Consider the following 17,205-nt stretch of genomic DNA (forward strand, 5'->3'; position numbering starts at 1 on the left):
TATTTATAAGTAATTGCAAAGAGGATCGAGTATTAACCTCGTAAGGCCCACCATAGTTAGTTTTCCTATTTTTAATTTGAACCCTGTTCTATATATAAATTGTCAAAATTTAAATAGATTGTTACACTTACAAAACCAATGAAACAAAAGAAATGCTACGTTATTCGGTTCATGAAAGGTTCAAATTAGGTGATATGTGTTAAAATGTCAAATATTAATATTAGCGCCAAAGGTGTAATGCCATCTAGGCCGCCGTACCTTTTTCTGTATGGTACTGAGGTATGTACGTTTTTTTCTTAGACTTCATCTGTATATTGTAGTTATATATGTCTTTGGTAATTGATAAAGGATTAATTAAAATACGTAGAGCTGTTTTGTTTTCAAGGTCAATACGGTAAGTGTGTAATGGGAGTTTCTGCGACGCGAATCGCCGCCGAAACGCTGCAGAAATGTAGTCTGGCTCTGTCGCGCCAATATGCAAGAGCGATAGAGATAGATACCTACGAAATAAATATTATCGTGAGCGTTTGTGCATTCTCGGCTACGCACACATGGCCTTTTTATTATTTGTCACGTGTATTTTTGCGAGTTCATTCTTTTGCTACTCACGATTCACGATTAGTGGCAAACATATTATGAACTCTCGATAAACAGTGATCATTAAATTGAAATAGGCCAAACTTATTACCCTTATGACAAACTTATCCGAATTGACTTTAAGCTATACGGGGTGCTCAGCTGCTGACCTTTTCAGTTAATAAACAAATAAAAAACAATTAATATTTGGAATTCATTATTTATTAAAAAATATTCCCTGCGGGCAGTATTTGTACATTATTAGAATAATATTTACAAAGTGGACTAATAGCTTTCATCAAAATTCAATCTGTTTCTGTCTGATACGTTTGCAGACGATCCAAAATGAATCTTGGTCGGAACTTAATCTAAATATCACTTTACTTAGCTTAAGCATAAACATTACCTTATAGATAAATAATAAGAACTAATTTTCATAATTAATTGTAAAGGTAAATGGCTTATAGTAGACTTAAAACTAAACTCGACTGTTGGTTTATTCACCAGTCATGACCTCAAGGAATTCTGAAACAGTAAAAAAAAAACGTTTACAACTTGATTACCGACTGATATAATTAATTTTCCAAGAACCAAAATGATTTATGCAGTGTTTTATTTGGAACTTGCTTTGAACCAGTTGTAGTTCTAAATTTAAATCTTTACTTTTTAAGGGAACACTGGGCTATTTCAAAAAAGGGACAATAGACTTATATTGACCGGGTTATAGACCGTGATTACCTTTTTGATTTTTGTCGAGCTCCCGATATTTCGACGCAGTTGCATGCATCATGATCACGGAAAACTGACGAAGGCGGGTGGATGTTAAAGTTGCATAGACAGCGCGCGATCTACCCTCCTTCGCGCGCGTCGGCTGCGTTCACTTTCAGCGTTACCACTGGTCGCATTCACACTCGATGGTCTGTCCAAACACACTACACTCACAGTGTCACTACGTGACGCGTGTTTGGAATATCGGGAGCTCGACAAAAATCAAAAAGGTAATCACGGTCTATATCCCGGTCAATATAAGTCTAATAAAAATAACCGTGAATCATTCAAAACTCAGGGACAATAGTCGCCCGACAGTGAAACTTCGCCGTTCATTGCCTGTTCAACAAGAAGATATTGACGCTGAGTAACAATTTTACTTATAACCCAGAAATAGGCTCAAAATTGACAGTGTCAAGTGTCAATATCACTCTGTTGAAATAATCTACAGACTTAGGGGATTGGATCTACCTTCAAAATCCACAGTGCCCGAGCCGTCAGAGTCAATGTCCTCAATCATGGCGTCCAGGTCATCCTTCGGGATTGAGCTGTCCAGTTCCATGAAGATCTCACGCAGCACGTCTGTTGTGATGTAGCCGTTACCTGGTATCAATAAAACACTAATTTCAGTAGGTAGATACAGGGTAAAATAAAAATTACCGTTCAAACTTTGCATAGTGAATTTTAAGATCATAAAGAACAACTTTTATTATGGGACCAATGATGAAATCGCAAAAACAAATGTGTTTATATTATTAAATTAAAACGGGACTTAATCGCGTAAACCTTACGTTTATATTTAACCCGACGTTTCGGACATGACCCGGGACCCGGGTGTCTACCCGTGACCACGGACGTAATGTCATGTCCGAAACGTCGGGTTAAATATAAACGTAAGTTTTACGCGATTAAGTCCCGTTTTAATTTAATAATATGAGTGAAGATCGTGTTAGTTTAAACAAAGTTTGTCCCATAGAAATGAGCGGTATCATGATTGTCAGTGGAAATGTATGAAACAGCCAAATTTTTTTTTTTTGCGATTTCAGCATTGGTCCCATAATAAAACTTAGTCATTATGACCTCAAAAGTCACTATGTAAAGTTTGAACGGTCCTTTTTATTTCACCGTGTATAGCGCAATCTCAAAGAACTTACCTAGTTTACATTTATTTAATGATTTTTAGTGATATTTTTATGTTTAGGTAACAGTCAACCAATCGGAACCCTAGACCACTCGAATCCGCACGAAGCGCTTTGCTTCTTCTTTTCTTATCTATGCGCACTGCCAAGGAGTGGAATTCCTTGCCGGCGGCTATATTTCCGAGCTCATATAACCCGGCAACCTTCAAATCAAGAGTGAAAAGGCATCTTCTGGGCGAGCTCACTCCATCGTAGGCCACGTCTTTCTTTGGCTAGTCTGTGGCCAAGAGTAAGCCCATTTATTATTAAAAAAAAACTCTACAATTTCAAAATGACAAGCAGTAAGAGATTTTTTACAATCTGATTTATAACATCACTATGACATAGTTCTACAGTTGCCTAGGGTTTCAATTGGTTGAATGTACCTATGTTCTATAAAGAAACTTTTATGGTTATTTTCACTAAGCTGTATGCCAGTTATGTGCAATTGTGCAGCGCGTCATCGTTTTGGGTATAACAGTGTGCGTAGCCGAATGCACAAACGCTCACGAAACGCTCACGATGATATCTCTTTCGTAGCTATCTATCTCTATCGCTCTTGCGTGTTGGCGCGACAGAGCCAGACTACATTTCTGCAGCGTTTCGGTGGCGTTTCGCGTCGTAGAAATGCCATTCGGCTACGGGGCCTGGACAATTTTACTTGTACAGTCGAGTTCATAAATATGTGTATATTTTTTATCTTATTACAACAAGTTAAGGTGAAGAAATGTACACATATTTATGAACTCGACTGTACCTTCTTTGTCGTATAATCTGAAGGCATCTCTGAGCTCTGCTGTCAAGCAAGGATCCAGCTAACTTCTTATGGGTAGATTTACGCTGACAGCTTGAAGAACTCATTGAAAATCTGTAGAAATTATAGGACTTAAAGGACTAATACCTTGAGTAGAGAAGAGTCTGGCGCAAGTGGACTAGGCTGGAAGGATTTGAAGAAGTCGCCCAGGATCGTGAAAAGTGGAAGATTTTTCTAAGAGCCCTATGCCCCTAGTGATTGATAACAGGGTCACATCATCATTATCATCACCAATACCTTCTTTGTCATATAATCTGAAGGCCTCTCTGAGCTCGGCTGTCATGGCTTCACTGTCCGGCTCATCTTCTTCTGTAAGGAACTGCGCTGCCAGCTTACAGAATTCGTTGAATTCCAACTCTCCAGAACCTACGCACAGAATATTGTTACCGTTAAATTTCTGATTATGTAATGTACAGTGAACTGTAAAAGTGCATGGCGAATTTAAAAAAATATATATAAATGGGCTTACTCTTGGCCACAGACTAGCCAAAAGCACAGACGATGGAGTGAGCTCACCCAGAAGATGCCTGCCTGCCTTTATCTTAATGAATTAATCATTTATACTGTCTCCATACAATTTAGCAGCTCACTGTACTTCATACAGAACCCGATTCTCCTCACGCACTCTCAAATTTTTTATTTACATTTAAAAAAATATAAGTATTACATAAATCATGTTAATCTAGTAACTGAAAACTAAACTAAACTAACCACTTAAATATACTAGCCCGATAGGACTGGCAATTAAATAAATAAACGATTTTAACTTCATAATCGCGCACATTTTAACAATAATTATTATAACATTTAATCAAAAATGTACGGATTATTTAATTTATTTAATTATATAAAGTAGGTATTTGATAAATAATGTGAACTAAGAACTCCAGAATCCAAAAACAGAATAAATTTGAACAAATCCTAAAAAAATTATTCGCGTCAAAATCCACCAAGAACTAAATAAGTCTCTAATTTTAACACGTCTGAAACAGCGTACTTCTTTTTTAGTGTGTAAGATTTACCTGTTTCAGGTACAAACAGAACAAGATTGTTAAATTCGTCCGCCTTCACCAAGCCTCGATAGCCGTGATCGTCTAGTGGTTAGGACCCTACGTTGTGGCCGTAGTAACCCAGGTTCGAATCCTGGTCACGGCAATGCAAGTAGCATTGTCACGGAGAGGTGTATTTTTTTATTTTATTTATGGTTTAGTTTTTTTTTTGTTTGGATTTTTTTATTTTCGTAAATTTTTCACAATACTGAAAAAAAAGTACCGTTCAAGTATTATACGCGTACAAGTATTATACAATTTTTTTGGATTATTAAAATGAATTTATTTACTTATGCTATTTCTTTCAAGTAAAAATATCGTAATATTTTGTAAATTTAAATACAATGTTTCTTTTACATTACATTTATAAACTAAAACAATTCATATTATTCTGCACCTTGTAATAGGCAATAACTAATCATAAGTTTGATTATAAATATATATGAAATATTACAATAATAATATTCTAAAATCTATATATCTTCATTTGTAATATAATAATTTTGATAACAGCGCCATCTATGCTGATAACAGAGAACCACGTGCATACGTACATCGGTTCTCGGCTACCAACGCCATCTAGCTATTAATTGCGGAACTTCTATGACAACTTACCGTCCTCGTCAACTTCAGCTATGATTTCTTTCAAGGAGTCGTCATCTATCTCATGCCCTAACATCTCCAGGATGGTGCCAATCATGTCTGTGCTGATGACTCCTTTCTTCTCGTGGTCGAATGCGTCGAAGGCATTCTTCAGAACTGTGAAAAATAATATAAATCATAATTACTTAAAGCGAAAGCACCAGAACTATACATATATTACATTACATACTACTGAATTAAAAGTATGATTGATATAAACATGAAATGACGAGATAGAGTCATACAATTTCATGATAATAATTAGTGTAGTAAAAATGTATGGTGGCATAATTCAAAATGCCATTTTGTGTAATTTTATTACTACCCTATGTATGTTGTAGCAGTCTTTTTACAGTTGATTCCAAACGGGTGTTTCTTTTTATTTAATTTTAGGTACAGTATATACAACTGTGACTTTCTACAGTAAAAGGTTCCACATTGTCGCATATCCCAAACATGAAATTTGCTCTATGTAAAAATACTAATAACCTTAAGAGCGCCTTAATTTGATGAAACAATAAAGAGTACCTTTTGCTCGAGAACGTTTTACAAAATGTTATTTTACGCCTACTCATTTATGTCTATTTATCTTGGTGACGGATTGTTTACTAAAATTATTTAGGGTTCCGTACAGGGAAAAATAATGTAGGTAAGGCCGTTTTCACATTATCCGATCCGATATCGGATGTCGGTAGGATTTCAATGGAGAAAATCCAAGATGGCGCCTGTAATGTATGGGGTATCGGTTCGACATCCGATATCGGATCGGATAATGTGAAAACGCACTAACCCTTATAGAATTAATCGTGCGTCTGTCCGTCCGTCACAGCCTATTCTTACTGGAAGTGGGTAAAATAAAAATATTGATTTAGAAAATGGTCTATCTTTCACACCGTTAAATAAACTTTACCCAGAGCAAGACAATTATAATTATCTCGAGCTCTGCCAATGGACACTTTGCAGACTTCTTAAGTGTCATTAAAACATCCAAGTTTGCCTCCATTATATTGTTTCTCTTCCAAATAGTTGCCGGAAGTCGTTCTATGCCTCTGTGAGAGTTTGAAACGTCTCAATTAACTGTTACGAGGCAAAAGTTAGTGTTTAGAGGCGTGAAGGCAATAGTATGATTGAGGCAGATGTTATTTGATGTGTTATTAAGTGATCAAAAATTTTAAACACATTCCTGAGTATTACTTACTCTGGCAGTCGTACGCGAAACGAAAGGAATATTCTTAATATTTTTATGTAATTCCTCGGAAATATAGATGTACTTAAATCATTATATAAATAATTATTTTTGTTTAAGAGAACGGTAGCTTCTGAAACGAGACTAATCCGTAACTTTAACCATATATTATGATTTTTGATAAGTTTATTGACATTTTTTAGTTTGGTTATTTTTTAAATGTATAATTGTATATCTCTTGTACGTTATTTTATAATTGTTTAGTCCTTAGTCTTTTACTGTAGGTATATACCGTGTAAGCGTTTTGGTGCAACACTGTTAATTTATAATTATGTGAGAAATAAATAAAATGAAATGAAATAAGGATATCTCCTTCTGAAATGTTATTCTTCTAATGCAAATAAAAGCAAAATTTATACCGACTCCACTCAACATTGGACTGAATCAAAAGGAATACTCAAATCCTCAGACATTTGAAAATATTTCAAGATGATAAATCAAAGGCAATTTACTTACGGGTCAGCTGGTTTTTGTCAAGTTCTTCCTGCATCCAGCACATAGAAGAAGGAAAGAACAAAATTAATAAAAAAATACTGCACATTTTTTAGTAAACTGTCACCAAGCCGCGGAAAAACCGCTCGTCACTTTAAAAATTTTAGCCAAGTCCGTTCAACACAGACTCCTGTTTTTTATCTATATCCTCGTTTAATATAGCGACTCTTCTAAACAATGTAAGTAATAGGTATGAAAAATTATAACTCATAAGTTGGTACTGAATAAAATTAGGAATGTTTATGATTTCAAAATGTCGGACGTTTTCCAAAGCTTTTTTGATCACTAAACACTTGTTACTAAACAAACGCACCATTTTTTTTGAGGTATAGAAGTGTATACGTTGACTAACTCAAGCAGGTACTGACAATCAAATTGATCCTGTCTTTTGATAGGGGTATATATCATGCAATCGACGTATTCTGTTTGGGCGGAATATGTCAGGGGTACTGAACTGTTTTGGATTGCACTTAAACTTGCTTTCTGTCTGTTGTCTTTTTTTCTGTTACAATAATCGGATGTATGTATACTTGTATGTGCAACATACTTTAATGAAACTTTCCATATTTTCGTAAGCATTCTCTGGCATAAATACTGTTCGAATGCACTGAAATTAATTGTACTTACGTTTTAACCCAATTATTCTGTTGAAATGTAACTTTAACTGCCGGGATGACGGTATGAGGTTAAGTGTAATGCAAACATTGAACGTTTCATTGTAACTTTGTTTACGTAGCTTCAATATAAATATTTTGTTGCAGTAATAGTGCAATCACCGGAATAAAAAATGGAACAAAAGGCTACATAGATGGAAGTTATTGTGGAAACTAGATGGATGCGGCTGATGTCCTAGGACTCCCAGGTAAGGATTTAATAATCTATACTGGCTTCCAAATGGAGACTTCTGTTGTCGTATCGCGTTTTGGATCAGCTAACTGAACCAAATTGAGCTGCAGTAACACTAATTATGGAAATAATAAAATTAATTAACACTGACTGTTTGTCTCGAGTTGTTGTTAGGAGATATACAAGCGTTGCAAAAATGAAATACATCGTAGTGCATGAGGTGCAATAATATATATTGCAACTAGTTTTGTATAGGTACTTGATTGTTTATTATAAAAATGCCCCGCAAATACGAATAACATACATGCATGCGCGTATTTTGTTACCTATCAAGATAAACATTTCCAAGCCTTTTCAAAATTGCAATCAATCAATCAATCAATTACCTATGAAAATAAATATTTCCAAGCCTTTTCAAAATTGCATTGGAGGTACTAAAAATATAGCACTTTTGTATTTCATACCAAGTTTTATTTTTATAAACAATAAAATTCCACTCCGCCAAAATGATATCCTATAATAAAACTGGAAGGCCTGCGCAACAGATGGTTTGCTTCCCGCGCGTACGTACTCTCGGGACCATGGAGTAGGTATATACACTTAACGATAGTTCCGACTATAGGAAACGGCGACTATAACGCCTTCCGAACATTTTCCTGTGTTTTTACCGATATCATCAATACCTACATTATATCAATACATACTGATTACTTACCTACTAAATCTATAAATTTTTCGCCGCCAATAAGCCTATAAAACTGAAAGACCCGTGCAACAGATGGTTTATTTCCCGCTCGGAAACATGAAGTACGTTACTCTCGACGCCCGCCCCGTCCATAGGAAACAGCGACTATAATGCCTTCCGACTATTGACATGTGACACGGGTGATTTTCTGTATCTCAGGCTCGAATAAGGAACATCAGTACCTACATTATAGTAATACATACTTACTTAAATGGATCTATAAATGCCGCTTCGCCAATAACCATATAAAACTGAAAGTCCTGCGCAACAGATGGGTTGTTTCCCGCTCGGAAACATAGATTATATTACTCGTGCCGCCCAAGTAACATTTTAGTGCTATAATTTTGGTTTTCGACGCCAAAAGCTACTATAGATGTCGTATAAAGGTTTTCGGCGTGACCGCTTGTCGTATAAAAGCCTCCAGTAACACCTTTTAGCTCTATAAGCTTATACCGCTAAAAGGTGTTATTAGGAAGTGATGTAAACGTTTATATCACCATTTTATAGAGCCGCTATAGGCCTGGTCTATAACAGGATCAAATATGACTACTATAGATCTATATTATTGTATAATAGTGTTAGGAATCACTGCTATGCAATCAATTTGCGCTATTAAGGTTCCCGACAAGCCGCTATAGTTGTTGCGTTATACAGCTAAAAGGTGTTATTAGGAAGTGATGTAAACGTTTATATCACCATTTTATAGAGCCGCTATAGGCCTGGTCTATAACAGGATCAAATATGACTACTATAGAACAATATTATTATATAATGGTGTTATAAATCACTGTTATGCAATCGATTTGCGCTATTAAGGTTCCCGACAAGCCGCTATAGTTGTTGCGTTATACAGCTAAAAGGTGTTATTAGGAAGTGATGTAAACGTTTATATCACCATTTTATAGAGCCGCTATAGGCCTGGTGTATAACAGGATCAAATATGACTACTATAGAACAATATTATTATATAATGGTGTTAGAAATGACTGTTATGCAATCAATTTACGCTATTAAGGTTCCCGACAAGCCGCTATAGTTGTTGTGTTATACAGCTAAAAGGTGCTATTAGGAAGTGATGTAAACGTTTATATCACCATTTTATACAGCCGCTATAGGCCTGGTCTATAACAGGATCAAATAACCTACTAAAGAACAATATTATTGTATAATAGTGTTAGGAATCACTGTTATGCTATCAATTTGCGCTATTAAGGTTCCCAACAAGCCGCTTATAGTATTTTTAGTAGTCGTATTTTAACAGAAATTAAAACCTAACTATACCACTATTTTGGGATATAGTGGCTTTGGAAAACACTGCTACAGTATTTAACACTGTAGTAGTGATATGAATACCATTATAGAGCTATTTTGCTGTATAATGAAGTTTTCAGGATACGTTTATATAGCTTTGAAAAGCGTTAATAGTCGTTTTCTAATGCCTTTTATATCTCATCGCCGTATACGTCACAATTACTCTTTTATATCACAGAACTGTGGAATAATGGTTTCGGTATCTCTTTTAAAACACAATAACGTTATAGCTGAGTTTACTATATGTTTTATAAAAAAAACTGTTTAGAAGATCTTTCTATAGTAAAACATTGAAAACAAGTATTGTTTTCTATATAAAGAACTTATAAGTTAAACTGGATCATAGTTAAAGTCTCATGCAACCCTAATTGAATCCACAATGGCGGGCTTATGGCAGTGAATGCGTATGATAAGTGACATAGTCGAACTATAAAAGCGTATGTTTTACTTCTTGGATCCATAGTAGAAACTATGGTGCCAATAATTTTATTGTATTAAATTATATTTATTTATTTTATTCAAAACAGGTATAAATCGAGGGCGCACTTAAAATACTCCATTAAACTAATATTCTTTTAACGGTAAAATTTCCATCGCATACCTTTTTGCAGTAATGATGGAATTATACGAAATCCAAATTATTTTGATTGACACTAAACTTCACAAGTTCACACGCCACTTTTCATAAAGTTCCTCGTTTAGAACAGTTTTTGTTAAATATTACACACATTAAATTATTTTAGAAATTTCATTCATTCGCATTAAAAGGGACGGCAACTGCTATTACAGAACAAAAAACCTGTATAACGGAATCTCAAATGCTACTATAGCATAAATTGATACTATAATAGCGTTACTGTGTCCTCTATGTCAACAAATTAGCACAATAGTCATCATCACATCACCATTATAGACCTTAAACGTCACGGATGATACTGCTATAGCCCTATTATATCACTAAATGGCTGCATAATTGCGCCAAATCGGCTCTACAGTACCAATATAGACTATTTATAGGACTATTTAATGTGATTTAATTTGGTGCTCTCGACCACTATAGGACCAGAAATTGTTACTTGGGCGGTTGCTCCGTCCATAGGAAACATACATACAATCACGCTTGTTTCCCAGAGGGGTAGGCAGAGATCACGGATTTCCATTTACTACGATCCTGACAAACCACTTTCGCTTCAAACATTTTCATGAACCACTCACACACACACAGCCACTATAATGCCTTCCGACTGTTGACATGTGTCACGGTCAATTTCCTGAGTCCCTGGGTCCATAAGTAGCATATACCTACATTATAATAATGAACATATACTTATCTGGATCTATAAATTCCGCTCCTCCAATATACATATTCAACCTTAATGCAGAATGGATTTACCCAGGTTTGAAGTTAAGCGATACAAGTGTAAAACTGAAAGGCCTGCAACAAATGGGTAGCTTCCCGAGCGGTCTCTCGGAAACATGGGTGTATACACGTATTACTCTCGCCCCGTCTATAGGAAACGGGCGAGTATAACGCCTTCCGACAATTAACATGTGACGCGGACAATTTCCTGGGATTTTCTTTTCATGAATAAGTAGTAATAGTCTAAGATCCGTACTTAACCTCGATTTTCACCGACGTGTTAACCAGATGAAAATAATATTTTATTAAATAAAATAAGTTTCTAAACATGTCTTACTATGGCGACCGCAATAAAAATGGTCAAGATTATTTTTTAAAAATCTTTGAAAAATAAATATTTTTTACTAATTTCGCCGACGTGTTTACCAAATGAAACAAACTCCAGTAGAAAGTGTACTCTATACACATTATGCAGCACTTCAGTTGCCTACCTTTTTTTGGTCCCTAAGACCTGGCAGCCGCTGTCAAACAGGTAAGTTGATGGTAGTAGTTGCACCCTTTTGTTAGCCAATCCGGGCTAGTCTTAAAATGAGGCCAACTTAATAACAAATAAAGTAGTATAAGGTTGCCTGAGAAAAGTTGGTCATAAATCCTAGTTGCCAGGCTTTTAAGTTGAAAAATTCGGAGCGAGCAAAAATCCAACACAAAGAGAAGTTGCGCGTACTTACTCATCGTGATAGAAAAGGATACCACACACCGACTAAATTGTGAGAGAGTGCACGTTGAATTACATAGAAACACGAATAGTCAATTCCTGGAACTTGCGGGCGTAACACACCGGCGTTGGGTCCACTTGCACCAACCACTTAACTCAGGGTTAGTGGGCTGTCATCTGTCAAAGTCCATAATAAAATGGTGGGTTGATCCTCGGGTTCACCCTCTATTTTCGTTGGTGCAAGTGTCCCTAGTTGGATTTATAATCTTTATCGCATCGGTGCGTCCCAATCGCACTTACAAGTAGTTCGAAAAGGATGGCAAATCTATGTAAATATCAACTATCTTAGCAATAGTATGGACTTTTTATGTCAAATGGACTCCTTTCCAAAAAAGAATTTTGTGTCATTAGCTCTTAACTAAAATTGATTGTGTGTTGTATTGTAAGATACATTTCACCAAGCTTATTTTAGCTTGGTTTCCATGTTAGTTGTTCGTATCTATCACGATGAGTACCGACCTCTCTCTGTCTTGACTTTTGCTCGCTCCGAATTTTTCAACTTAAAAGCCTGGCAACTAGGATTAATGACCAATTTTTCTCAGGCAACCTTATACTACTTTATTTGTAATTAAGTTGGCCTCATTTTAAGATTAGCCCGGATTGGTTAACAAAAGGGTGCAACTACTACCATCAACTTACCTGTTTGACAGCGGCTACCAGGTCTTAGGGACCAAAAAAAGGTAGGCAACTGAGGTGCTGCATAATGTGTATAGAGTACACTTTCTACTGGAGTTTGTTTCATTTGGTAAACACGTCGGCGAAATTAGTTAAAAATATTAATTTTTCAAAAATTAAAAAAAAATATTCTTGACCATTTTTATTGAGGTTGCCATAGTAAGACATGTTCAGAAACTTATTCTATTTTATAAAATATTATTTTCACCTGGTTAACACGTCAGTGAAAATCGAGCTTAGTACGGATCCCCTACTATAAGTAGTAGGAATAATTTATACACACAATTATTAAATTAACACACAATTATTTACTTCTAATACATACATGGGCCTTAACGTCTATTGCAGACGATTTATGGTGTAATATTCGAGGAGCACCTTTTCTGATGACTTATTAGACCGATGCGAGACCGACATAGTCTACCGCAGGACTGACAAGAGAAGTTTGCGGAAATCGGCGCTGAAACACCCTTGGCGTCGCTTCTGTTTCTTATCAGCGAGTGCAGCAAACCATGACTCGTCGCAAATTTTGCGACCCTCCACAATGCATTTGCGCCACTCCTAATACAAAGTTTGTATTAAGGTACAGCGGGGCAAATCTCGACTGGGGGGCAATGGTAACTAATCCATTTTTTCCATTATTACATTATGATGTTGAGTTCTACATGTATCCACTGAACACGCCTACCATATATAACCGGTGGACACTCTATTTAATAATGAAAAATTGTAAAACATGGAAAAAATGGACCAGTTACATTTGCGTCCAGTCGAGATTTGCCCCGCTGTAACTTACAGATAATTTACGTGTCTATTACCTACTACTTATGGTTAAAGCGTTATTTCGAGGAATCTATCGTTTTCGTAAATTGCTTAAATTTTAAGCGTAGTCCTATGCGAAAAAATATTTATTCAACATCCCATTACCCAGTTATCTTACATAAGTCGAACAAAAACAAATTACATACTTAAACCTAGATAAAAAGCTAGACGCATTAGAAATTACCTTCATCTTTTATTTATCTAACCTTATCTATTTTAATAGATATCAAAGGAACAATAATTTATTTTCCAGGCACTCGCTCCCCGTGCACTAGGTTTTGTACATATTCCAAGATATATTTTGAACTTTTCGTTGTGTTACAAAGAGTTAAATGCTAAATTCAAAAACAGAACAATTGCTTCTGTATTTTACGAGTACAAAATATGAAAGGATCAAAACGGTTGTGTACTCCTGCGTCTCGTGTGGAATCTCAACACTTCCAAGTGCATTAATTGCTATCAACGACAAATTTAGTGCCGCTATTCGTGTCGCCAGCCACTCATCAACCCCTCAAACGGCTAGCACTAAATCTATAGATTACTTCAATCCAATTGATAATCTAACACGTGTCAATACGGTCTGAAATGAGACATGTTTGCATCTGCCGACTTCAGTTTCGGTGTTAAAAGCGACCGCGCCTTAGAAGAATAAAGAAATATAGATATCAATTACTTCAAGTAAAAATAGACCTTATAAATGACGCTTTGCGTGAGATAACAGTGCTACATAGTAGAGACTATAGGCTTTTTTATCTTTTAGAAGTAATCGGGTACTTTCATAGAAGTACGCTTGGAATTACAGGTAGAAAAATGTAGTGATGACAAGTAGCTTACGGGCTGGTTTTATTCAAAAAAGAACCTAATTATATGACGTTTGAGGTTGAGGTTCATTTATTTTCTACGTCACAAATGTCACAATTACACATGAAAGACAAGGGTGTATCGGAAGTATCATTAATAAATCATTGATTGATCATTAATCATTATTCATCAATGCTATACCTGCTTAATGATGTGTACTAATTTTAACCGACGCATTTGTAGATTAGGAAATAGGGGTGAAGATGGCAATCAGCTGTGAATCCTTTTTTAGAATCTTATATATTTTTAGCTCCAGATGTATAATTAAAGCTGTTATTATTAAATTGCGCCTAGAATACGATTGAGCGCATAAATCAGCAGTTATCATAAAGTTTGTACAAAAATTAAGGAAAAAGTTAAATTCGTTTTTATTAATTCCTATTTTGTTACCAAGATTTTTTGGATGAATTGAAATTTTAGGAAGTTTTATTTCGTCATTAAGGTTCTTTAGTATCTATATTTTCTTAATTATAACACTTATCCTGTATATATCGTACGAAAGTCGACTTATATTACTAAATGTTGGTAAAAAATAGGATCAATTAAAATTTGCTGACGTGGCTATGTACCTACTAACTTTTTGAGAACTGTTGAAATGAGTCGTATTTAATCAATACGCATTACTGAAGGTAAAGTGGACAGTTACTGGAAATAAACTTATACATAGTTTAGTGAATGAATCATTATTTACGTAATTAATTACGTAAGTAGATATTGTATAATTCGATCAGTGTGCGTAGCCGAATGCACAAACGCCCACGATAATATCTCTTTCGTAGCTATCTATCTCTATCGCTCTTGCGTATTGGCGCGACAGAACCAGCCTACCTTTCAGCGGCGCGGCGTTTCGATTTCGTTTCGCGGCGCAGAAATGACACCGACGCTACGAAAGCGATACGCCGCTGGCTCTGTCGCGCCAATACGCAAGCGCGATAGAGATAGATATCTACTAGCGCTTCGTTTCGTGAGCGTTTCGTGAGCGATTGTGCCATTCGGCTAGCCACCCAGTAACGTCATAGCTTGGATCAACGCTGGTTATGGGGCACAACTGGTTATAAGTGGCTTATATTACTTTTTTTTTATACCACGTCGGTGGCAAACAGGTATACGGCCCGCCTGATGGAAAGCGGTCACCGTAACCTATGGACGCTCAAGGGGTGTCACGTGCGCGTTGCCGACCCATTAGAAACTTGTACACTCCTTTTTTGAAGAACCCCATACTGTAGTTCATCGGGAATACCTCGACAGGGAGTTCATTCCACAGCCGGAGCGTTCGTGGGAGGATATTCCTCTGAAACCGCACGGTGCGCGACCATTTAGGTTGCAAGGTGTGTGGATGAGCGCCCTGTCTACTTAGTTAATTTTGATGAATTACCAAAAATGAACATTTTCTTCTATAAACAATATTTTGGTTGATTTTCTAAGTACCTAGTCTTAGTAATACCTAAGACCTGGGTATACCTATAACTATAGAACTCCGTGAAGACAGATAGTTAAATATGCACATATCTCTGGACATTAAGTAATTTCTAAATATATGTATAAAAGAAGAAACTCTGACTGACTGACTGACTGACTGACTGACTGACTGACTGACTGACTGACTGACTGACTGACTGACTGACTGACTGACTGACTGACTGACATACCAACGTACACCCGAAAGCGCTGGTCCTAAAGATTTCAAATTTGGTATGTAGGTTCCTTTTATGGTGTAGATAGGAGCACTAGGAAAGGATCTTTTAAAATTCACCTCTTAAAAGGGTGAAATGGGAGTCCAAAGTTAGACTTTAGTACGCGGGCGAAGCCGCGAGCAAAAGCTAGTTAGATATACAATTGTGTGTCACACCCATGGAGTGTGAACGATTGTCAATCACTTGACTTATCCAGCTGTACTACTAGTTAATATAAAGGTTCTCAGTTAAGACGATACGATACAGGTCAATTCTCCATACAAACGCTCTCGCCTATTTCCTCCCTGGTTTTTGAAGATAGAGCAATGATTTTTTTAACACAGATTATTATTATTGTTATCTGTGTCGGACCGTTTTGATTTTTTTGCTATTTTTATTTTAAAAGACGCTAGAGCCAATCAAAAGTTTCTAAAAACGGCCTTTTTCAATATGGCTCAAAAAAGGTGTGATACTCAAGATCGGTAACAATTAGCCAAAAAAAACGGTCCGACGCAGATTATTTCATTCTTATTCAGATTCTTAAATTTCGTTTCCTTTAAAAAAGTTTTGAAGGAGGAAACAGTCGAGAGCGGAACCTCGATTTTTTCGCAATATCTTTTAACTGAGTTGTTCTTATTGGACATTTTTTTTTTCGATAAATCTAGTTAATAACACTAGTATATTTAACTGAAATTCTCAAATTGAAAGGGACTCTTTTCCATTTTAGCATTTTCGCTTCCGTAGCGTCTTAAATGTTACATTTGTACGTATTTATTTCAATAATATTCATTTGACAATACTTCTACTGTAACGTACGGCGGCTGCCGCCAGCCAACAGACACGCAGTAATATTTATAGTCCATTTGGAAACTTGTTATAATTGCTTCAGCAGAAGCAAACAACTTCAGCTCCACGCGACGCGATTCAAACTATAAAACACGCTAAATATTAGCTCCATTTACGATATGGATCGGATATGTCACCAGCCAAATTGGCCTATTTGTTTGGAGAAAAAATATTTTTGACACTGATATCCGATTATAACTAATATTTGACGTATCGTAATGTTAGAATCGGACTGACATTTACTACAACGTTTGAAATGCCGTTGTCTCTTAACAACTTTTAGTTTATAACTGAGACAGTTACTTCTAGTAGTATGTTGTTTTCACAAGTACACGCGTAAAACCTAAAATTATTTTTATTTTTAATGTACCTACCTATTACTTTTTTTCTGGTTTCTTCATACCTAGATCAATCTAGGGCCAATTTAGAATTTGTATAAAAACGGTCTTTCACCTGCTAATTTTGATCATAACAGGTTGTTAAAAAATCAAAAAGAAACCGATCGTAGGAGCATAGCTAGGATTAC

General features: G+C 36.0%; 1 protein-coding gene and 1 non-coding gene across 3 annotated transcripts; one reads left to right on the top strand and one right to left on the bottom strand.

The window, feature by feature from the left end:
- Positions 1-780: 780 nt before the first annotated feature.
- LOC125228135 (troponin C, isoallergen Bla g 6.0101-like) lies at positions 781-7,141 on the bottom strand. Of its 2 annotated transcripts, XM_048132592.1 has the most exons (6): positions 7,079-7,141; positions 6,730-6,757; positions 5,001-5,144; positions 3,574-3,702; positions 1,816-1,947; positions 781-1,101 (listed from the first exon to the last, which is right to left on the bottom strand). In XM_048132592.1, the coding sequence occupies exons 1-6, from the start codon at positions 7,079-7,081 to the stop codon at positions 1,073-1,075; spliced, it is 465 nt and encodes a 154-aa protein (XP_047988549.1). In that variant the 5' UTR covers positions 7,082-7,141; the 3' UTR covers positions 781-1,072. The 2 variants fall into 2 exon arrangements, with proteins under 2 accessions (XP_047988549.1, XP_047988548.1); XM_048132591.1 differs by lacking the exon at positions 7,079-7,141 and having other exon boundaries at positions 6,730-6,763.
- On the top strand, positions 4,420-4,491 carry Trnah-gug. Its single transcript has one exon. It is a non-coding gene; the product is annotated as a tRNA-His (tRNA).
- Positions 7,142-17,205: the final 10,064 nt, after the last annotated feature.

Source organism: Leguminivora glycinivorella, chromosome 7, assembly GCF_023078275.1.
Source record: "Leguminivora glycinivorella isolate SPB_JAAS2020 chromosome 7, LegGlyc_1.1, whole genome shotgun sequence".
Lineage (NCBI taxonomy): Eukaryota > Metazoa > Arthropoda > Insecta > Lepidoptera > Tortricidae > Leguminivora > Leguminivora glycinivorella.

Excerpts from the sequence above, each read along its gene's own strand:
- LOC125228135 (XM_048132591.1), bottom strand. The coding sequence starts at position 6,763 with ATGCAGGAAGAACTTGACAAAAACCAGCTGACCC. Across the intron at positions 5,145-6,729 it reads TGACAAAAACCAGCTGACCC|TTCTGAAGAATGCCTTCGAC; the intron begins GTAAGTAAATTG and ends TATTTTTCACAG. Across the intron at positions 1,948-3,573 it reads CAGATTATATGACAAAGAAG|GTAACGGCTACATCACAACA; the intron begins GTATTGGTGATG and ends TATTGATACCAG.